This window comes from Emydura macquarii, unplaced genomic scaffold (assembly GCF_026122565.2).
Source record: "Emydura macquarii macquarii isolate MOO-44397 ecotype Brisbane River unplaced genomic scaffold, CSIRO-AGI_Emac_v2 contig_2422, whole genome shotgun sequence".
NCBI lineage: Eukaryota > Metazoa > Chordata > Testudines > Chelidae > Emydura > Emydura macquarii.
Window position 1 is genome coordinate 34,165,894 of NW_027132559.1, and position 23,861 is coordinate 34,189,754.

The 23,861-nt window shown below is 40.2% G+C and overlaps 1 protein-coding gene across 1 annotated transcript; it reads right to left on the reverse strand.

Moving 5' to 3' along the window:
• Positions 1-2,528: 2,528 nt before the first annotated feature.
• GTPBP10 (GTP binding protein 10) lies at positions 2,529-23,861 on the reverse strand. The gene is made up of 10 exons (XM_067562236.1): positions 23,752-23,861; positions 22,874-23,067; positions 22,681-22,772; positions 21,278-21,422; positions 16,939-17,012; positions 16,185-16,237; positions 10,535-10,642; positions 9,967-10,044; positions 8,004-8,127; positions 2,529-3,766 (listed from the first exon to the last, which is right to left on the reverse strand). The coding sequence occupies exons 1-10, from the start codon at positions 23,782-23,784 to the stop codon at positions 3,564-3,566; spliced, it is 1,104 nt and encodes a 367-aa protein (XP_067418337.1). The 5' UTR covers positions 23,785-23,861; the 3' UTR covers positions 2,529-3,563.

Here is a 23,861-nt window from a genome sequence, read left to right on the forward strand (position 1 = left end):
CATTTCCCAAGAAATGTACACGTTTGTCTTCTATACATTGTATAATAATACCCTCTTCCTTATAACACTTCTCACCACTAGATTTCAAAGCATTTCACAAAGAAATACAGTATCATTATCCCCATTTTCTAGATGGAAAAACTGAGGCACAGAGAGCAGACATATCTTGCTCAAGGTTATCCAGCAGCTAGTGGGAACTTTGGAAATAGAGCATGGGAGCAGTACTCAGGAGATCTGAGTTCTATCTACTAGGTCAGACTGTCTCCTATTAAAACAATCTTAATATCACTAACATCACCAGAAATGGCTTTCATTACATTGTAAGGATCTTTTGTACATCTGTTCTCCCACAACTGTTGAAGACTTTAATATATCTGGTATTTCTAGATTATCCACCTCTGTGTGTTCAAAAGGTAGTCATAAAGTTACAACAAAAATTCTGCATAGTTGACGAAAAGTGCTAAATTAGTTAAATTAGCTAAACGAGTTTTGAGCTAGTTCCTTACATAATTTGTACCCAGCTGGTTTTTTTTTTTTTTTTTGTCTCCCACTCAAAAATTCAAACCATCACAAAATACCTCAAATACTTCCTCACAGCATGAGGGGGTCCATCTCTACCCTAACCTTTTATGGAATAGGTCCAATAAGGGCTCTGTGGGGCACTTGTAGTCTACCTAAATTTGCATGGTGCAGATTCAGTAAGTCTAAAATATCGCTACATGCTGGTGATCTGATGGGAAAAGAAATGCAGGAGGAAAGGAAAAAGATGGTGCACCTTGGTCTCATGTAACCTGCCTTGTGTGGGCTGAAGATCTCTTTCCCCCTCCATGTCTCAGAGAGTAGGGAAGTTTATTTTTTTCATGTGAACACATCACCAAATCTTTCTTGTTCTTGTATTTAACATTAGGGAATAAAAGAAAAGAAAAAAAAAAACAAAAAAAACAATGGAAGGTTAAATTGTTGTTCCAAATTCCTCTGAAACACTAGACAAGGATTGCATCAAGGATGGATTAAGGAGGCCATGATCCTCTAATATATCTCAGGCTTGCTCTATACTTAAAATTCAGGTAAACATAGCTGTGTCACTCAGAGGTGTGAAAAATACATTGAGCAATGTAGCTATGCCAAACTAACTCCGAGGGTAGACAACTAGATCGATGGAAGAATGCCTCTATCAACCACTGCTTGGAGGTGGCGTTCCTATCCTGACAGAAAAACCCAAGTCACCGTAGGCTGCCTCTATACTATGGGTTATGGCAGCATAGTTACAGCACTGTAGATCTGCAGGTATAGACCCTGTGGCATAGACATACCCTTAGTATCCCCTCTCCTGAACATGCTATCCCAAGGTTTCCTTCCTTAATTTCCCCCTTCTACATGCTGAAAAATGATGGGCTGACCAGACTTCTAGGGGAAACCACCACTTCCTGTGGCACTGGGCTAGAGAGGCTGGCAAAAGTCTTTAGACACCTGAACTGAGAAATGATTTACAGCTTCTGCTCCAACTTCTTACTAGCACTTAAGCTTTAAAGGAATCCAAGTGCCTGTAAATGTAACAATCAAACTAGGAGGGAGAGGAAAGAATACCAAAAAACCCATAAACCTCTTATGTGAAAATAAAATTAAAACCAAAAGTAGAAAAATTGTCTTTCCCCCTTCTTTAGTGGGTTTGATAAAATAACGGATGGTATGGTATCAACCATTACCTAGAATGAGAGATCCCATAAATGCTGCTTAGTTGAATTACATGGGTGGTGAAATGTCCAATTTTTAATCTAGCTCCCTGCAACTTCTTCCTCCTCAATGATTAAACAATGAGCAGCTGGATTTTTATTTGTGTCTCAGCCACATCCTACTGTACCTCACAAATAAGATCCAAATGGCTAACCAGAATATGGCTTTAAACAGTCATCGTTCACACCCTTGGGACCGAGGCTGGCCCATGGTATCTGAACACACTATAACAAAGTCTGCTCTTGTAAAACAATATTCTGTATCCTGCAGTGAAGTGCAACAGCAAGTGTTACACTGTGTTCTGCTCCTGTTGATAACATTGATTTACCCTAATAATAAGAAAATGCAATTAGTGAAATATTTAAAAGTTAATCAGTATAAAAAGATAAAAGGATGGGATAACACGTAGTAATTATGGCTTCCCCACCCCTAAGTGCTTTTCAATTTACAGTCGATTTTACTACTATATAAAAATATTAAGTATGGAGGCCCTTGATGAATCCAGTATTAATTTTGCCTTTTGAAACAGTGTAGTGGATCTCTGAAGTGGATGACATTGTACAATAAAGGAATACTAGTTGCTTTTATTAGTAACATTTAATGTGTTCATTATACAAAACCTGGAATGTCAGCACCTCCTGAAATATGCACAGTTCTTTTCCAAGACAGGAAGTTCACTCTGCTTAGATGCAAGACCTACCCAACTTTTAAGAAGCGTGTTTCACAATTAAGACAGGGGATGTGGAGTTAGGACTTGTGTGATCTTGGGTATTTTATTGAATCTTCTATCCCTCTGTAAACTGGAGATAATCCTAGCCGCCATGCTTTCCTCTACTTATGTGAGCAGAAGATAGAACCCAGTAGGTGTGAGTAGAAATGAAGAATGACAGTTCTATAGCATGCCATGCTCTTCCATGCCCCCAGATCAGCCTCTCCCATACCTCATTCAGATTTCCACCAATTCACAGGATAACCAAATAATACAAACTGATGTTTGAGTTCAGGCCCGATTCTCTGCTCTACTCCATCCCAGCTCCTAAGCATTAGAAAGAGCCAACAGCACCATGCTCGAAGTTTCTCTTGATGCAAAGAGTCCCCAGCAGAAATATAGCTGACCTACCTCAGCTCCCACAGCAGCACAATGGGCAGTCCCTTGGGGATTTTTACCAGCTGGTAGAGTAGACCATAACCCAGCATAGAACCAAAGCATAAACTCCCTATCTCTGCTACACCCAGGGACCTCGGATGATCTATGCAATAGAGGAGAGAAGGGGGAGTGGGAGAAATGGAAGTCTAGAGCAAAAATAGAAGATCCACATACTTGTGGTTATATTTCATGTGTGTTGGGAAACATTTAAAAAGATTTTAGATCCATTTAGGACTTGCATGTTCTGGCCAATCTCTACTTTCAAAACAGATACTTATAGTGATTAAAAATAGGAAACTAGAGTTTGGGCAGCAAAATCCCAATTTCATGCGTTCTTTCAGGCTTTGCTGTGTGTGGCTAAGTAACAAAGAATATCTAAGTTTAAGAACAAAAAAAATCCCCCTCAAAAATTATGTATTTGTTTCTTAGAAAGTTCACTATACAACTGCAGGATATTATTCATTTCACATTGTTAGAGTTTTCTTAAGTTACCCCTTTCTTACACTGTCTCAGGTAAGACTCGAGATTTGCTTTCAATTGATAGTGGCATTGAGTCAGAACTACAAAGTCAAGTTCCATCTCATGAGGACTGTATTCTTAACAAAATACAATTTAGCATCCACTTAGACATTCATAAAGATTGATCCAATATCCAAGAACTGATTCCCTCCTTAATGATCTGTTAGAATTCAGAAGTCTGTAAAATATGAAGTTTCTCTTTCTGATAGTTTTCATTCTCCTTCTCAGCTTCTTCATCTAGTGATTTTCTTATACTGTTTTTTAGTTTCTCTATTCCTTCTTCAGTATGTGTAGATATAGGGATAATATCTTTAAACTTTATGGTGCTCTGTGGAATCATCTCTTTCTCCACTAAATGTAAAGAGTCTGAAACAGAGTATATTTATTGTTAGTATATAGTATTTCTTTATACCATAAAACAGTGATAAAACTTTACCTAATTGGGACTTTATCAGTTGAATTTTAGAAATAAATGACCATAATACCAGTTTGTACCTGATTGGAATAATTAAAATGTTTTTGACAATTCCAAATTTAAAGAGAGTTTCAGAACAGAAATACTAGCATCAGTTTTATTTTTGTATTTAGAGTGCACTTGCACTCTTAGGTTGAGACTATACCCTGCACCTCTCAAAGGCAAGCACAGAAACTCTCAGCCCAGAGGTGCTATGGGTGTATACGCCCCTTCTTGAATTCTGATTTGCTCCAGGAGGCTAGAGCAATTCCTCTGTAACTCAAACAGTAATGGGGGTCTATCTAAGATACAGCAGCCTCCCTAAGGGCACCCATCATCTCCGCAGCATTGTGGCTCTGCTCCTAACAATGTCCAACTCCCATGCCCAGGTTTGGAAAGAGGTCCTCAGAAGGGAACTTTACTGTCTTCCGCTGTGCCTGTGATGGGAGGAATTCTCCCCTACCTGGAACCAGGGCATTAAGGCATTTTCGAGGCTGTTCTTCCACCCCTTATAGCCTGCCTAAAGGGATTGAGGTGCAGATGAGGATTTCAGCTTCAGTTTTGCTGTCCTAGGATTTTTGCATACTCTAACAGCAAAATCAGCAGACACTATTATTCACTACCAGGATATGGCCCCGGAACTGACTGGTTTTAAGTTTCATTTTTAAATAATTAATTAACTACATGACTTAACAAGCTTCATTCAATTTCCAACATCTCCTTGCTAACCTAGAATTATCATAACTGTGTATTTAGTAGTACTTTTGCCCAAACAAATTCTATATATGTCTTAAGCAATGGGGCTAAAACTCAGAGTAGGATTTATAGTACAGACAGAGCAGCTGACTGGATCAAGATATGACTGGATCCTGAACAGATTTAGGATGAAATCCTGGCCTCAATTAAGTTAATTGGAGTTTTGCCATTGTCAGTGGACTCAGGATGTTACCCTTAAGAGCTGAATAAGAATGTCTTTCTTTGCAACGGTTGACCCTTTATAAATGAAGTTTTCATATAAAAAGTTTAGTGAACGTTCATCTTTTTGTGATAATTGAGCTCTCCTGGTTAAAGTCAGTCAGGAAGAGGAAGTTACTCACCTTGTGCAGTAATGTTGGTTCTTTTAGATGTGTCCCCCTATGGATGGTCCACTGTAGGTGCATCTGCATCCCCGCACTGCTGATCAGAGAACTTCGGTAGCAGTGTCCATTCAGCCAGCACATGCACTGTCCTTTATGCTTTGCCATGAGGCTAGCCAGTGTGCATGGGTGAACCCTCCTTAGTTACTTCTCTACCAAAGAGTTATTGACAAGAACATCCATGGGGGGGGAGCACATCTTGAAGAACCATTGTTACTGTACAAGGTGAGTAACTTCCTCTTCTTCGAGCAGGGTCCCTATGGGTGTTCCACTGTAAATGACTCCTGAGCAGTGCTCCCCACTGGAGGCTGGGGCTTTGGAGTCTAGTCTGTGATAGACGATAGCACCATAGCACCAAATATAACATCTGCAGCACAGACCCCCACGATGGCATAATGTGTCCCTCCCCCAAGGTGGTGAAATAGATGGAGTACCCATCTCAAATAATCTCCAGTACCCATTTTTCAGAGATTATCTATTCCCAGGTGCTGCAGAACAGGGTGAGATGGCATCTGGAGGGATAGGTGAGGTTTTCTAGTGTCAGATGTTGTTGAGGAGAGTGGTCTATGTGCATCTCCACCATCCCAACAACATTGTTACTTTGAGGTGGAAGATTGAGAGGAGGTAGGTTGCGATCCTGATGGTTTCCATCTGGGGAATGTAGACTTCTTCCTCTGATGTTCATGTGACTTTTGAGATGGATATTGTCACAAGCGGGGTTTGAATGACAGCTGAGGGCTATACTTTCTCTTATATGCAGGGATCAAAGCGTATCCCTAGAGTCTTAAGATGTGGAGGGAGGTATTGGTCCTTCAGCAGTTTTGTCCCTTCAAAAGGAAGGGACTCCACAGTTGTTTGAACCTCTTTTGGAAAGCTGGATAAGTGCAGCTAAGAGCCTCATCTCATCATGATGGCAGTATAGATGGAATGTGCCACCATGTCAGCTGCATCACGGCAAACTAGAGAGATGTCTTTGCCACCAGTTGGCCCTCATTGACAGTGGACTTGAATTGTTCCTTGTGAGTCTTGAAGTCATTCAATGAAGGATTGAATTTTGGGTAGTTCTGGTAATAATATTTCACCATTAAAACTTGATAGTTCTCAATATGGAATGGAAGAGTGGCTGAGGGGCATGTTTTCCTGCTAAAAAGATCCAGGTGCTTCCTGGGTGTAGGTGGTGATTTGAAATGATGCTGGCGGCCATTTGAGTTGACTGCGTCCACTATGATCAAATTGGGAGGGGGGTACCACCACCTCATCAGGTGGTGATGATGAGAAGAGTCAGAGGGATATCTTCCTTCTCAACTTAAGCCTCCTGCTCCTATCTCATCTGTTCAGGGGGTTCAGATGCCCTTAAAGACGCAGCTGAAGGAGGACGTCTCCTTGATTGTTGGTAGGCCACACTAGAGCTATGGGAGGCGTGTTGTCTTTGAGTCTGCCAGGAATCCCAGTAGGGCCATTGTGAGAGTGGGAAGGGGCCCAGTGGTTGGTACCACAGTTGCCCAAATCAAGGAGGCTGTGGATCAGATGTACGGTATGGTTGTGGTCCATAGTAGAATTGGCCACCATACAGAGGGTGAGAAGAGCAGCAGCAGATCATGTCCCCTTGCTCACTTTCTGATTCAGAGGACGAAAATAGTTGATGTATGTCATTGGAAAGTCAAAAGCTCCAGGTGAACTCAATATTGGGCCCTGGTGCTGATCAGAGGTGAACCTGGTGCATCAGACACCAACAGATCCATTGCATATCAGAAGTCCAGCGATGCCGAGATGCCTGTACCGAAGGAGTCTGTGATGTGGACCTGATAGAATGGTCCGTCGGTGCCTGGCGTACCACAGGTGGTACCAATGTCGATTTCTGTGTCGCAGGAGCCTTTCACGGGGTAGATTTTCTATATTTCTTGCACCTAGACTGTACAACTGGTTCCTTGCCTGTGCCCATTGGGGCCTTAGGCAACCAAACATGCTCTGTCAGGATGGTACTGAGAGCCATGGATACTGGATTTAGACGGTTTTGGTGCTGTCAGTACCGATGATACTGATCGAGTCAGAGATAGTTTTCGGTTTGATCAGGGCTCATTGTGGGGACTCACGGCCCTTTACTTAGAGGCCTTGATGTGAGTGGCTCGTAGACATCTCTTTGGGCTCACCTCCCTTAGAAGTAGAGGGTTGTGGTGAGATTTCCCACCATCTGCAGTCTTGGTGTGGCTCAGATGGTTGAAGGGCTGCCTCCACAAGTAGGCGTTTTGAGTCTCAGTTCTCTGTCCTTTCTGGATATGGGCTTTAGTTGCTGGCAAAAAACACACTTCTGTGGGATGTCTCTCTCTCTCAGGCAGCAGATGCACTGAGAGGGTTTGCCAGTCATTGGGATAGACTTCTTGCAACTGAGACACTTCTTGAAGCCTGGGGAGCTGGGCATATCCTATCCAGTGGGGTCCCCAGACAGGGGGCTGAAGAAAGAATCAAGTCCTTTTCGTTTTTTATTTTTAAGGCAATGGCCAAATACAAGAAAAATGAAGTTAAAAAAAGAAAAGAAGGCTGAAAAGGTAACTAAGAAATTAATGGCCTGCTAAATGGATAGTTAAACTCCACCTTTAACAGGGGAGGTTGAGAAGGAACTGAGGAGAGTTTGCCCAAGCGCACTGGTTAACCTCATGGCAGAGCATGAAGGGCAGTGCATGTGCCGACTGAATGGATACTGCTACCAAAGTTCTCTGTTCAGCAGTGCAGGGATGCAGATACACCTACAGTGGAACACCCACAAGGGACACTACTTAAAGAAGAACCTAGAGTTTATAGATGTATATATACAGCAAACAACCAAAATGAGGAAAGTGGGGGCCTGAAACTTTCCAAATAAATTTTAAACATTTTAGGCAAAAATGAAGACCTTCTCTCTTGATTCTACCGTTCAATGTATTTATCATCACGTAATAGATACTTCCACAAATATTTACAAATTGCAATCCACTTCTCATAAATAAGAAGCTACTGTGGCATTAAATTAGTTTACCTTGAGGATTCTGTAGTTGTTTCATAAGTTCATTCAAATCACCTTGTGCATTAGGCAAATCCATTTTATTAATGGCAAGAAGTGCAGGCTTTGTCCGAAGCTGCTCGTTGTACAAGTCTAGCTCCTTAAAACAAGAAGTTAATTTGCTTTTGTAAATTATTTATTTACTTCAAAAGAGATTTTTTGGTTTTATATTTTATCTTTTTGTTTGTTTAACTCACTGAAAATCACTATTTACTACAGCACTGAAATCTACTGTACTTAAGGTTGATGTATCGATGCAGTTTGACAGAAGAAATATTGATAATTGAGAATGTCAGATAAACCATTTAAATGCATTTACTGTAGGTATGCGGCCTGCACAATTGCGATTAATTCTCTTGTAAGGAAGAATGACAGATTTGTTCTTTTTATTCACATCTACAGAAGCATCTACTAATTTCTTGAAATTACTGGTCAGAAATCTCAAGACTTATCTTCACAGCTTGAGACGGTACACCTAAGTTACTGCACTCAAGCTAGCTTCAAAACACTGTGCTTGTCTACAAGGTACACCTCTATGTTGCACACTTACTGGCCCGTGTAGACCCTGCTGGTGCACACAAGCAGGATCTACATGGGCCGGTAAGTGTGCAACATGTTGGTGCACTTTAGAATTCACACGCCTGTTGTGTGCACTGCCGCACCATGTAGACAAGCCCACTGGTGTTACAGACTGATTGGATGAGTTGCTGTAATCGAGCTATTCCATCCCCACTGCATTACTAGCACGAGCATCACTTGAGCTTCAACCTACCCCTCCCCCCATCATAAGCCAGCTAGCTCAATCTTAAAGCACCACTTAACTTGAGCTAGATTTGTGTGAGAGAAAAGGAGACAAGTTAGGGGTAACACTCAAGTTGTAACTCAAGCTAACTGTGCTGTGAAGATACAATCTCTGAGACAAAGCTTAGGGCAATAACGTTTTTAGGGTGTGGAATTGTTGGATAATTTATTATTCTTAAGTTTTATAAGATATACAAGAGATCTAGTCATTATATCAAAGGTATCAGCCCTAACTGAATCAAACAGCATAGAAATGTTCACTGGCATAAGCCAAAACTGAAAAAAACCCAAAAACCTTACTACTGGAAGTCACAGAACAGGGGAGGAGGGAAAGTGATTGAAAACTCAACTCCATCTTAAAAATCTATTTAAATCAGCGGGGACAATTGAATAATGCAGCATAGGCCATGATGAGACTCTGGATATGGCACTAAAAGGAGATGGGGGCTTTGCAAAGTTGAAGACTCGTATCTCATCAAGCTCCTAGTCTACTCTTACAAATTAGATCAACCTAGCTACATCATTCAAGGCTGTGAAAAAAGTTTCACACCCTGAGCACCCCAGTTAGGTTGACCTAACCCCTGGTTGAACTAGGTCACAGAAGAATTATGTTGACCCAGCTATCGCCTCTCAAAAAGGTGGACTAACTATCAATGGAAAAACCCCTTTCTATGGATGTAGGAAGCATTTACACTATGGCACTACATCAGCACAGCTGCAGAGCCATAGCTGTGCTGCTGTAGCATACACATACCTCCAGTTACCTCCTGGTTTGGATACAGATCAAGCCAGGGATTTAGCAAACAATTTGTTTCCCATTTCCTAATAGGCAGGCAAGTCTGGGGACTAAAGAGCTCTGGCTCTTCACTCAGCTTGACCCGCAGGAGCATTTTCTTGCACACACAGCAAAAGTTAATGAGGAAAAGTTATGTCTAAAGTTTTATCATCTGCCTGAAGTACATCTAGACAGTTTCAAGTCTTTTAAAATTGCAATCAAAAAAGATTAATCAACCACAGTGGATCCTCACTTAGTAGCTTTATCCACTAATCTAGCAGTCACCTTAGAATATTTAAAACATGTTTGTTTCTTCGTATCTTTGCAGTACTGAAGTCAACACTGAAGAGGATGGGAAGTTACCTGTGTTAGAAGCAGCACAGTTTCAAAAGCTGTTCTGAATCGAGTTTTTGAAGATAGCCGAAACCCAGAAATATCAACCTAAAAAAAAGATCAAGTTATACATGAAGCATGATATTAAAAAAAAAAAAAAAAACACCCACACTACCATTTTTCTAGATATACAGACCCAAAAATGGCATTTTGGTGTGTTTTAAGAGGAACTTGTTGCAAAATGGCTACCTGTGCCTGCGCTGTGCTAAGAACCTTCGAATGCTGTTGAGTATCTGGCAATTTTTAGAAAACCCTCTGATCTACTTAGGTATCTCTAGGACCTTCATCACCATAATATCCAATTTTTTTTTTAGATTTCCATTTCAAATACTATATTAAAATTATATTTGTTTACAGTGGTGTCTAGAGTCACTAACAATCCAGGAGTAAAATAATACACGACAATTATGAAGGAAATATTTTCTTTGAAATGAAGCTGCAATAAGATCTCAGGAATTTAAGTTCACAGGATAGTAAATTCTAAGTTAAATAGGAAAAAAACTAATGTTAATAGCTAAATGAAATTATTACTACTTACAACAAAGAGAAGCTGTTTGGTTCTTTCTACATGCTTGAGAAATTTGTGACCCATTCCTTTGTTTGCATGTGCACCTTCAATCAATCCTGGGAGATCTGCTACTGAGACCTAGAAATATAAATGAAAATTTGTCAGAGAAAAGTAATTTTAAAATAATCAACACCTCAAATGACTCCACACACACACAAGAACAAAACAGAAAAGTATTTCAGGGATGCTTACTTTACGATGATCTTCTTTTATAGCTACTTATTCCTAAAAACTGTCATTTGAATGGTGAGAACCAGTTCACTGGCAATATTTATAAGTGACTGCAAAATATTTAAAGCCTGTCATCAGAAGCCTGATTTAGCAGACAAATAAAGGGCTATAAGCCTCTGCAGTTCTCCTGAAGCAGCATTTCTGGTGCTCAGCTATCTATATATTTACTTGTTCTCAACAATCTAGAACAGGGGTTCTCAACCGGTGGTACGCGGAGGACGGCTTGGTGGTACGCGAGGCGTTCCCTGCTGCCGCCGCCGAATTCCCCCCCGCCGCCGAACCCTCCCCCCCCCGCTGAAGATGCGTATCATACCGATGGCCGCACCCCCGCTGCCGCCGAAATTCCCCTTGCCGCCGAATATGCGTTTTCTACTGCCGCGGATTCCCCCCACCCTCCCCTGCTGCCGCCGAAACCTCTTCCTTCTGCAGGGTATAGGCGGCGGGTGCCGGTTCGTACAGGCAACCCGGCCGGCTCTGCATGTCCCTGTGGTCTAAATCCTGCCGCCGAAATTTGTGCAATGGCGACCAAGTACAGCTCTCCCCTTTTTTTTCCTCGAGTACCACTCAGGTCAGGACTAGTGGTACTTGACCTGACCCAACTGGTACTGGGGAAAAAAAGGTTGAGAGCCGCTGATCTAGAAAAATGAAGTGCTAATACTTCAAGTGCAAGAGCTTCCAAAATCTACTTCTCTGTGGAGAATAAAAGCCTCTCTAGAAAGCAAGAAAATCTAGGGCATCTCTCTCTTCAGAATTGAAGCTGCCATTAAAAAAGAAAAAGTTTTTAGTCCTTACAGTTGTAAAGATAACGTTCCAAATGTGAAACCACATACAGTGCTCATCTGGTCTCCAAACTCTAGACTCAAACTGAAATTAACTAGGCTTTGGTTAGTTTCCCTGCTGTTGTTCAGAACCTAGTGCCAAAATGGTGAGTGCCAAAATAAGAATCCTGTCATTTTCACTACTGCTGTTTATGCAACCTATAAGAAGTAACAGCAGTAGCTAAAAGGCCATCTAAGAGGAGAGACTGGAGAACAGTAGAGTGGTGAGAGAACCATTTCCTCACTCCCCTACCCCACCCAAAAAAAGGAAGCTCTGGAAAGTTAGGACGGAGAGGGAGGCACAGGAAGAGAGCTTCTTTTTCCTTCCAGTAGCCAGGGTGGAGGGGCATCACATCTATCCAACACCTAATACTAGCCAGAGGCTGATATAAAGGACAAAAACCTGACAAGAGCCCAGGTCAGCACCTGGTAGGAATCCCTGCATCCTTGCCTTTTCCCAGAACCTGATGGCTAGGCTTTCTATCAAGATGTTGCCCCAGTATCTTGCTAGTGAACACCACCCCCACTCACCTTTATACTGGCCTCTGGCTAGTAGGTGTTTGCTAAATGTGTCAAACCCTGCTTCAGGATTCTCCATCTAAAAAGACATGGAAATACATTAAAAGGCTATACAGTTTGAACTACATATACTAAGCAGTCCATGGAAATTGAATGTACAGGAAAAATCTATTCTCTAGTATGACGGAGTTAGGTGGTGCTAGAATAGCACTATCACACTGTACTTTTACATTTCCTTCCTATCAAATAAAAGGTATGTTACAAACTTTTCAGGGTCCACCAAATACTCTCAAGCTGGTACTCCCTGATGGTGCCAGCAGTTCTACAGATTTCTTTGACCTGGTCTTGGCAAGTTCTCAACTGGATAGTGTTTCAAGAGCTCAGTGTAACATGTCACTGTCCTGCAGAACTCTTAGCGTATGTTTACACTGTAGCCAGAAGGTTGCCTCCCAGTCCAGGTATACAGACTCACACTAGGTCAGTGGCATGGACACTGCAGCATGGGCAGTGAGTCCTGACTCAGACTAGCCACCTGAGCTCAGATTCAGGAAATTAGGTGGGCTTGGACTCATGTGGCTGATCTGAGCCACCTCCTGTGCTGCAATATCAACATGGCTATTTTTCCAGCAGAGCTAGCGATAGTCTGTCTACCCAGACTGGGAGGCACACTTCCCACTGAGTGCAGATGTACTCCTACATTCTATGTAACCCCTCCTTTGGGCATTTCTCTAATGGCTTTCCACTTGTATAGCATAATGCCCTGAGCTGGGCAGGATAATTTAACTGTGTTCAGTCTTCCAGAGTGCATCAAAAATAAGGTAAGTGGGATATGATTATGTGCTTACTTAAAAACTTCAATGTTCTCTGACTGCAGGAATGTGCAGAGAGGCTACTTGGTCTACCACCATGGCAGAGTAATGTTCCTGTTTAGTATGCTGCAGAGCAGCCAATTTAACATCAAGAGCTCTTGATTCCAAAGATGATTTGTTCTGGTGCAGTGCCTAGAAGTGCCAATCACAGACCAGGACCCCACTATGCAAGATGCTGAACAAACAGAACAAAAAGGGGGTCCCTGGCCCAAGGAGTTTACAGCATAATCATCATCTTCATGAAGTTACAACTGTCCAAACTGAAACTGAGGGAAAACAAAGGGAAATAGATACCAAGAATAAAAAAAGTAAGCTGCTGTGAGAGGAAATACTTCAGGTGTCGAGAAAGAAAAAAAATAAATCTAAAACTACTGATACAAGTGAATGAGAAACTGTTGCTGGAATCTGATAACTGACCAACTGTGGAAAAAACACCATCCATGGGGATGTATAGTTATCCACTTGGTAGAGGATGTGTCATTGAGAGCAAGATATTCATTCTTGGCAGATCAATTCTTTTTGGAATTAAAAATGGACTATATTATCTGCAGCAAACAGCTATCTTGTTTTGATTTCTTCTCCATCTTTAGAGTTTTTTAAGCTGTGGCTTGACAAAAGCCCTGGCTGGGATGATTTAGCTGAGGTTAGTCCTGCTTTGAGCAGGGGGTTGGACTAGATGACCTCCTGAGGTCCCTTCCAACTCTAATCTTCTATGATTCTTATTAAAGGTGTCAATTTAGTGTCTCAATTCAGGGACACATTTTGCCTTCAGATGTGTGCTGAGGGTTGTGCATGTCCATGAAAGGGCAGAACCTTGCTCTTATCTATTCACAATATCGGGAGAGTCACTAGATGCAGATGTTCTACCAATACACTAGGGACTAAAAATCAACTGTAGTTAGTTACCTATGTAAAATTTCCATCTTCCAATAATTAGCTGTTTATAACTAAATTTCCGTAAATAGACAAGAAGCATTAGGATCAATCAGAAAAAAGATTACTATTGAAAAAACAAATAGCAAAGAAAACAAAGAATATAGACAAACAAATTTTGTTTAAATTAAGGTTTTTGCTTCATGGTTGCTTCTCTTTTATGTTTCCTGTAACCCAATCTGATCTGAAAATCAAAAATATCTGCTCTTCCTGTATTTCTCTAAAAAAAAAATATACAAAAAACATATATGCAAGAGACTAAAAGGACATTTTGTATAAACAAACATGTTTTTGTAGACAAATCTTGAGTATTTTACCTATTTACAAAAAAATCAAGAAATTTACATGTACTGCTTGGCTGCCATTACCTATTAATTTAGGGCTTGATCCTGCAAGATGCTCAGCACCCTTGTGAAGTCAGTAGGAATTGGGCGGTGCACAGGAGTTCTGAGCTGCTTGCAGAATAAAGTACTCATGAACCTCAAACACTGACATACTATATCAAAAGCTGGTATGTTGACATTTCAAATAAAATGCATCAATTATTTTGTATATAAGCTCCATTGAAAGTAGGCAAGAAAATAGATATGCTAGATATTTGCCCATATTAAATTAACCAAGATAATTTGTTGAGCAAACATGAAGTGATCAAATCCTAAAATACGTATTTTAATTTTTCCAATCCTTTAACAGTAACTTATTGATATCAGTTGCTAGGGAAACACTTGCTGAGAATTTAAATATTGTACTTCCTGTATCCATTTCATGCTAGTAAAATTCAATTTAAATTTGAGTTGTCTAAGATGGTTGTTTCATTCCTGTTTCTGACAGGAAAAAAAACTTCCCTCTTTTCAGATCTCAGAACTTTTGTTCTTGTGGTTAAAGTCATCAGAAATCTTTAATGTGCATCTTTAATCTTGGAGTGACAAGCACACTACTGCATGTGTCAGATATATATATTTTTACACATCAAAGCTACAAGCATGAAAAAGCAAAATGTTCGAATGTCCCACATGAACATGGGGCCCGATCCTGCATTAGAATCCAGAGAAATGGAACTCTGTTCAATCCCAATTACTTCAACAGGATCTTCATGCCAACTTAAGTTGAAAAGTTTGAGATCAGAATGCAGAATTAGGACCCTGGCAAGCAGACTATGAGGAGAGGGGCAAAAAAATAGGCGCACAGTTATTATTTTCCCTGCTGTTTGGAATACACATAACATGAAATCAATGTAACATAATAGTTTCTTGTAACATACAGAAAACTAAAATATACGGGTGTTTTGTTACTTGGATGATGAACAACTGGCTCTGAAACTCTTAGTCCACGGATCTGTAAAGAGTCTTTTTCCTAGAATTGCTGATTAAATAAAAAATCTACACATTAAAAAAATCTCACTTGCATTTTGAAGCAGTGGATCTCATATTTCCAGGACAATGATTCATAATAGAGAACTTTATACACCCTAAGTAATGTGAAATTCTATAGTTTATGGGTATTTTAAAATCTAGGTGAACTCTGTGCACGATTTGTGTGACATCACACATTTACATGCACCCACTCCCAGATGAAATATTACTGAAAAGGTTAGTTTGGCATTAAAAACAAATGAAACCCATATATCTACTGTTTCCTAAGGATTGTCATTTAAACTCAGAACAATTTTCATTCAAAATATGTGTCCAATTTTTTTGCCTCCCCTAATCACAGAAATGAGCCCATTGTATGCCAAGTTACTGCACAGACAACTCAGGTTTGGAGACAAAAGATGGCAACTCAAACCAGAATTTTCTTAAGTTTTAGAAGGCTATGATAATTTGGGATTTGCCTTGATGACAAAAAAAATTGCAGTTTTGTTTCATACTAAATTCTGGGTACTTCTGTATTTTTTATTATTACTATATTAAATAACTTAGGGAAGCGCATTTGTTAGATGTGAAACAAGAAGGTGGGAGTAGAAGGCTAATGTTTACGTGATAAACTATTAATCTGTCACTACAAAATCCTGGTTCCTTCTGTTAAGGGAAACAGAAGTGGGAACCATTTTTACTTTCCCCATTTTTGCATCAACTATTGCCATAGAAAACATTGAAATAATATCCTTAAACAAAGAAAACAGATATTTACTTTTCTGAAACTATGATTCAGGATTAAGCTCCACTGCAGAAGATGAAAGGCTGTACTAACATGACTAACTAGCCATTATACCCAAATGTATAACAAATTAAATTGCCCTTCAATACCAACCTGCTTGTAATCTGGATACATGATCTTTCCCAGCTCAGGTTTTACTGTTGTGACTGGAGGGTCAGAAGGAGAAAGAGAGTCACTTTATAACATACAGTGCTTATCATCATAAAACCTTCATGCCTCTCCTTATCCTTACTGGACCTAATTACTTTCATGTAGTCCTTTGGAACATTTCCATTATAAGATATTTATATGAATGACATTATGAAGTTACATTATACTGTAGTACTTTCTTATGTTCAGTGAGACATGAGTCCTAGAAAATATCAACTTTAAATATCAATTTTGAAATTTAAGACCACTGTTGAAAATTGAACCACCACCACCGAGTTTTCCCTCATTGCTTTTATTTCCCCTAACCATGTTGATCATACAGCTCCTATTGCTTCCATTTTTGCTCTTAGGACACTGAGCTCACAAAACTAACTAAAAACAAATCTCTGCAGTTGTGGCCTCTTCTATCATGCCTTATACTTAATACTACAGAACTTACAACAGATTCATGTGAAAAGAGAAGTGACAGGAACAGAGAGCCACAGCAAAGGCTTTCTTGCTGCCTTTTATCAGTTGGGAACTGAGATAAAGGCAAATAGTAATGATATTTGGAACGCAATGACATCTGTAGCCCAGCAATTGTAGGGAGCTCCTACTCTCCAGCTCTGTTCTAAAAGTTGTTCAGTCAAGCCATAGAAAAACCCTTATGTTCTCAAGTAATGTTACAGCAATGAAAAATAATGCAGTTTGTACTTACAAGGATAATCTGCAATTTGAGGTTTGGCATGAGAAATCTTGCTTAGGAGAGAGGATTTTCCTGCATTTGGAAATCTAGAAGGAAAGTTGGGATTTACGTAATGAATAACTTTTTATATCACACTTGCAGATCAGTTACTATTGATTTAAATGAACAACACTGCCAAAGATATAATTCCATTATTTTTCACTGAGACACAATACTATTTATACCGTTAAATACTTTGAGGCAGGAACTGTGCTAGTATGTACTTGCACAGTGCCTAGTGCAATGAGGCCCTGATTTTAGAAATCAGAGATGTAGGGTTGCAAGTGATCTCTAGAGGTGATGTAGTCCTTCCCACCTCACTCAGGCAGGACTAAGTATAGTTAAGACCATCTTTGACAGGTGTTTGTCTAATCTGTTCTTTAAAACCCCCCAGTGAGAGAGAACCTGTTCCAGTTCCTAACTATCCTTCGAAAATTTTTCCTAATATCTAACCTAAAGGTCCCTTGCTGCAAATTAAGCCAATTATTTCTTGTCCTACCCTCGGTGGACCTGGAGAATATTTGATCACCATCCTCTTTACAACAACCTTTTACACATTCCAAGACTGTTGTCTGGCCCCCTTCAGCCTTCTCTTCTCTAGAAGAAACAAACCCAGTTCTTTCAACCTTTCTTCATAGGTCTTGTTTTCTAAACCTCTTGACGTTTTTGTTGCTCTCCTCTGGACTCTCACCAATATATCTACATCTTTCTTAAGGTGCAGAGTCCAAAGCTGAGGACTTGTAAATGCTGAGTATACAAGAACAATTACTTCCCGTGTCTTACGTACAATGCTTCTTCTAATACATCCCATTGCCTTTTTTTGCAGCAGCAGCATCACATTATTAACACATATTCAATTTGAGATTCACTACAATCCTGCCTATCCAGTTATTCTCAGTTTTGAATTTGTACATTTATTTTTTCCTTCCCAAGCTTAGTACTTTGCAGCTCTTTCTTTCAAGTTGGTTTCCTCTTGTTGATTTCAGTCTAGTTCTCCAACATATCAAAGTCATTTTGAATTCTAATTCCGTCCTCCCTCCAAAGTGCTTGCAAACCCCCAGCCCCATCACTGTCATCTGCAAATTTTGTAAGTGCAGTCTTGGCTGGTGCCTCTAGGTTTCTAGAACACTAACAGTAAATGTTTTACGTAACTTTTTTCATAATTTTGAAAACCATCACAACTGTTTATATGAATTCAGACAAACTAAAAGACTTTCTGAAGGTTTGAGGGATGAACTCATTTACAGCGAAACTTGTTTACTGGACAACATCTTTATATTATTTTAACCAAGCTGTTATCTTTCCTGTAAACACAACAGTGTCCCAGAGTTTGAGCATGAAACATCTGAAAGTGTGATGCACTTTCATGTGTAACAGCTTTAAGTGACATTCAACTCTCCAAAGGGGCTTAAGTCAAAAAGGCATCATGAGGTTCCAGATTTATTGCATCTGATTGCTATACAATATTGCTAATTTTAAAAGTAATGATTTTTTTCTAACTGACAGCCTTGCAAACTCAGCCTAACAGCTGAAATTTAAGGTGTGTTCTTTCTGATGAATGTATCACACCAGTAATAGACGATTCTAAAAGCCAAATGCTACCTTCATTTACACTTGTGTTAGTTATATCTGTGCAACCCTACTGACTGTAATAGTAGCTAAGTACATGATTTGCAGATAATGCAATTTTACAGGTGGTCTTGAAATTGGAACCAAGTTAATAGTTCTGTTAATTTTACACACTTCGAATCACAGATCCTGTGCACTTCAACTCCCCCGCTATAAAATGGGGATAATAGTACTTCCCTACCTCACAGGGGCGTTATGAGGATACATTCATTAAAAACTGTGAAGCACTTTGAGATCTACTGATGAAAGGCACTATATTAGAGGTACGTATTATTACTGATGAGGGAACCAGAAAAAAAATCTAGTTCTTGCTGTGAGACGTTGGTTGATTATGCAGGGCTGACTGTAATAACACCCCATGCGTCCCAAACCTTTTTCACATAAGAAACCAGCTACAACTGAACATAAACAGGTCTTTGAGAGTCAGGTGGTGACATTTTTACTTATATACTTTACAGAATAGACCCACGCTTACAGGGTTAGAAATAATTATTCCATTTTGAACTTATAATGCCTTTCATCAGAAAAGTATTATTGTCCCATTTTACTGATTAAATGGAGTTACAAAATAGTTAAGTGCCATACTTAAAAATCAAACCTCACAGGAATAAAACACAGTTCTGGTTCCCAGTCACTCACTAGGAGGAGTCATAAGGGACCTTGGTTTAAGTCAAATTTGTAGACTATCACATTGCATTATATTTCACTACAATAGTAAATCTGATAAATAAGTTTCTAAATAGGTATTAAAGATCAAAAGTGTGTGAAGGTTAGGAATCAATGGGGGGAAGGGTGTAGTCTACATCTGTGATTTAGAAATGGACTTTGGTCTTGCAGCCTGCTAACCCACAGAGAGAGAGGCATTTTTCTTTATCACCCAGTAATGCATTATTGGTTTTGACTGGTTGAAGAATGCACCATTTTGTGAATTTAATAATAAATTAATAAAAATCAACTGTTAAACAGCTAGAGGGACACCAACTAATCAAAAAACTGATATTTTAAAAGCTTCATTTCTCACAATGGAGAATCACAATTACTTTTGTATAATAGGAAAGTTATTGGAGGTAGTTTAATACTCTCTGATGATGGAAGAAGCCATAAAGACAATTCAGGTTATTCCTTCCATTTCTTCAAGGCAGTATTTTAGTTCAATCAAGGCTCAATGTACTCTTTGAAGCTCAAATTGTAGCCTTTCTTGTGCCACACAATCTGTCCCCAGACCTGATGATCCTCTCTCAAGACAATAAGATTTCTAGGTCTGATGTAATGGCAAAGCACTTGTGTATATATGTTGCTTTTACTTCAGTGCTCAAAGAAAAGATCAAAGTACAGGCACTGACAGGATATCAGAGGTTGACTCACAAGCTGGGCTAGGAAACAGAATCCTCTTTATTAATAGTGATTCTTTCTATAAAGAAAACCAGTCAGCTGAAATATGAGCCAAAAAATCAGCTTTTACAAAACCTAAGACCATGAGGCACATCTCCATTTTAAAAAATTCTTATGCCAACAGTTTAACAAATACATTCTACAGTACATTGTAGCACTGTGATAGCACATGACAGCCTGAAACCAAAACTGATCTCAGATTAGAAACTAAAGTGAAACTAACCAAGCTAGTGGTTCTCAAACTTTTTTTTCGCAGACCACTTGAAAATTACTGAGCATCTTGGTGGACCACTGAGGGTCTCAGCAAGGAGGGGGGAGTGGTTGCTGCGCAGCACTGCTTGGAGTAGGGAGCAGCTATGGCCAGGGCGCTGCTAGTCCCACATGGTGGGAGATGGGTGGTAGGGAAAAAGTGGGGCTGCGCGGGGGAACGGCCGCCATGCAGCACTGCTTGGGGCTGAGAGCGGCTCCAGTCACTACCCTATTTTATAACATCACAACCCCTGCAGATGGGTAGCAAAATATCAACCTTACTTTCAAGTTTTCAAACAACCAGATCAGCACATTTTCAGCTAGAAGTACATTGCTTATTATGCATCCATAACATTTTAAGAGCAAATCATGGTGCACAAGGAACAGAAAAAATATTAGTCAATTCTTAATAAACAGTGTTTGCATGATTTTAGTGCATCAGATGCTTTTCTTTCAATTTCCTAAAGAAATCAATTAAATGTATTTTCTTTTTGTCAGGTGCAGTGAAACTACCAGACTAAATGCAAATGAAACTGAAGGGATATAGTTCAATCTTTTCCCTAACAATATGCCACAATGCTTTTCTGAGAGAGCTGATTCCATACCTAGTTTTAGTAGTGATGCCAAAGAATAAATATTAGAGAGACCGACTTGTGCCAGTAATTGGTCGGTAATGGCAGTTTTTGCAATACATCTACCAGCTCTCTAAATCCTGGTTTGAAATTCCCAATTCCTTTCATATATACTACTGACCAGCCATTTGATGGTAACAATTTTCAGTCATCAACCTCAGCTGGATTCAAACCAATGGCCCTGATGTAAGAAGCCTTGCACTCATTCAGTCATGAGCAATCCATTCTGATTATAATTCATTTTAACAGCAAGTAATAGTTTGAGGGCCAGTCATCAATTTTTTTTTCAAACGTAAGAGGTTGAGTTCAATTTCCATGTATTCCCCTTCCCACCTCATTTGAAGTACACTACTTTAGTTATACTCCTAAATGTTCAATTAATAGACAGATACCAAGACTGCAATACTCACCCAACTAAGCCAACATCTGCTATCAGTTTCAAATCAAGATTAACTGTTTGTATCTGGCCTTTCAAAGGCAAGAAATTTGTAACCGAACAGCCACCAAGACCTCCATGGGCTACCAGTAGCAGGTCTCCTGCTTTATTAAGTTCTCCTGAAAAATAAAATCACTTGTCAGAAAATACAGCCGTTGTTGAACAGTCAAGGTTCTCAATTGCCAGGTAAACTTGCTGTCAATGAAAGGGGAGAATTTCAACTAGTTTTTATATAAACCTCTTGGATTGATGGTCAGGGTGCATATCTCTGTTAAGAATCAGGTGTGCTCCAAAAATTTTTAACTCCTACCACCATAACTACTTTAGGTAGAGTTTCTTTTTGGAGTTATCATCCCTGGAAAAGGAATACATAGCATAGTCAAAATGCTGGTTGATATTAACAAGCACATGATTCCAAAAAGAAAGCAACACTAATCACCTGCAAGCTCACTATATTATAACTCCCAAAGTATTACTTTTAAGTGCTCAACATCACCATCTTGTGTTATGTAGCTGGATATGGGTTAAACCAAGAAAAACTACACATATCAGTAGGTTTGAGATCTTTAGCCAAGGCTATAATAGCTTGTTAATCAAAATACTTTAAACTTGAGAATTATAGTCTGTTTTAACCACCAAACTCATTAGATGTTACAGGCTCTTAAGATTTCTGCTGTGATGTCTCCACCTATTGTTACCATATTTCAGAATTACGGTTAAAAAACACTAACAAAAATATATATATATATATATGTATTTTACAAATATACATACATATATATGAGGCAGGTAAGGTGATATCTATAAGTATTTTTGTAAATTATAGATTTAAATTATAGATATCACCTTACCTACCTCATACTTCAATCCTGCTTAAGCCTTAACTAAAGGAAGTATCCAATCAATAAAAATTACTTTTTAATTACTAAAATTTAAAAACTCTGAAAACTATAAAAAGAAGAATGCTCTATAATCTCAAAGTTATAATTGAGAAAGGGCCATTTCAGGAGCCTTGCACTGATAATCTGTGAAATCCTTTTCACTCTTCTAGATACAGTAGTTACTTTCAATACTTTTTTAAAATCATTATCTTGGGTAATCCCTGGGATGCTGAAACTTGGCCAGTTTTACAGTTCAAGTAACTGAGTTACAAAATGGACAAGTAACCTTTCCAAAGTCATGTAGTAATTCAGTGGCTCACTGTAAAACCAACCTGGCTTCCAGCCTCTAAATCTTGTTGCGAGAACATGTTCATGTCACTTTATCTGGTGATACATCTCACAAGAACCTTTTATCCGAAGAGTGACACACCAAAAATTTGCTATGTGTACTCTTATTTTCTGATATCTCAAAATAAAGAAAAACAAAGGTTCTTACCAATCTGTTTCCCATCACTGGAAATAACTGAAATTCCCAGAGGCACATCAACTATGCAATCTGTTCCTTTTTCACCTTTCAGTGCGCGAATACTATAAGAAGTTAGACATTGTTTAAAAACTCTTATGAGGTATTTTTCTTTCAATTTAAAGATACTCAACAATATAAATCAGGACATACAGCACATCCTTACCTACTGTTGGCTCCTGCCCCAGCTACAAACCGTTTCTGGGGAAATCTGTCTTTAATTCTCTTTAAGGTCGTTTTTTCTTTGGCCACAAGCCAGACATCACCACCTCTCCCTCCTTCTCCACCCAAGCGAGGATGCCCCATTCCACCAGGTCCTCCTTTCACATAAATTCTTAGATTATCCATAAAGTTGCCATACTAACAACATAAGAAGTGTTAAATGGGTATTTCATATTTGTCCCATCTGCATTTCACACAAACAGTCAGTAAACTCCTTAGCAGTTAGCACCAGCTCAGGCAAGATGGCATTTTCATACCAAGTGTTAGTGAAACAATAATTCAGGAAACTGATGCTTGAGTTTCCTCCCCCCCTTGATACTTTGAGAGAAGGGAAAGGTTTGGGCCTGCCAAGGCCTGCTAGCAAGATCTGATCTTCTAGCCGCATCGCCCTGAGGATTTGCCAATACAACGCTGAGCCCATCGAAGCCGGGCCACAGGCTCTGGATGCTTCCCACCAAAGCAAGCGCTGGGCTGGGCGATGTGAGCCGGCTGGGCGCTATTAAGGAGCAGCGGGAGCAAGACGTGGGACTCCCCAGGGAGCGAGGCTCCTCGGCCCAGGGAGAAGGGCCCCCAGCCCGACTCGACCTCTCCCCCCACCGGAGGCTGCTCACGCTGTAGGGCGGGCACTGCAGGGCAAATGCCTTCGCCTCCCCCAGCAGGAGCAGCCCCAATCGGCCCCCGCCGCCCCGTCCCGCCCACGCGGGGGAACTGCCGCCTTCAGAGCCCCACGTCCCGGGCCGCCCGCAGTTAACTGCCGGGGACTGTCCCCTCCCCCGCTCGCCCGCCCGCTATAGGGCCGGGCCCGGCTCGAGGCGCGCTGACCTGCCGGAGCAGTGGGCGGCTGCCCCACACCATCCTGGGGGCGGGGGCAGGAGCGGCCGCGGCCCGAGCCTGGCCGGGTGGTGTGGTGTGGAGTGGGACGGGACGGGACG

What these genes read in the sequence shown, in the direction of transcription:
- GTPBP10 (XM_067562236.1), bottom strand. Translation starts at nt 23,784, where the DNA reads ATGGTGTGGGGCAGCCGCCCACTGCTCCGGCAG. An exon ending in CCAAACAGCTTCTCTTTGTT is followed by an intron (nt 10,045 to 10,534) that starts GTAAGTAGTAAT and finishes TCTTTTTTTTAG; the next exon opens with GTTGATATTTCTGGGTTTCG. An exon ending in ACAACTACAGAATCCTCAAG is followed by an intron (nt 3,767 to 8,003) that starts GTAAACTAATTT and finishes ACTCTGTTTCAG; the next exon opens with ACTCTTTACATTTAGTGGAG.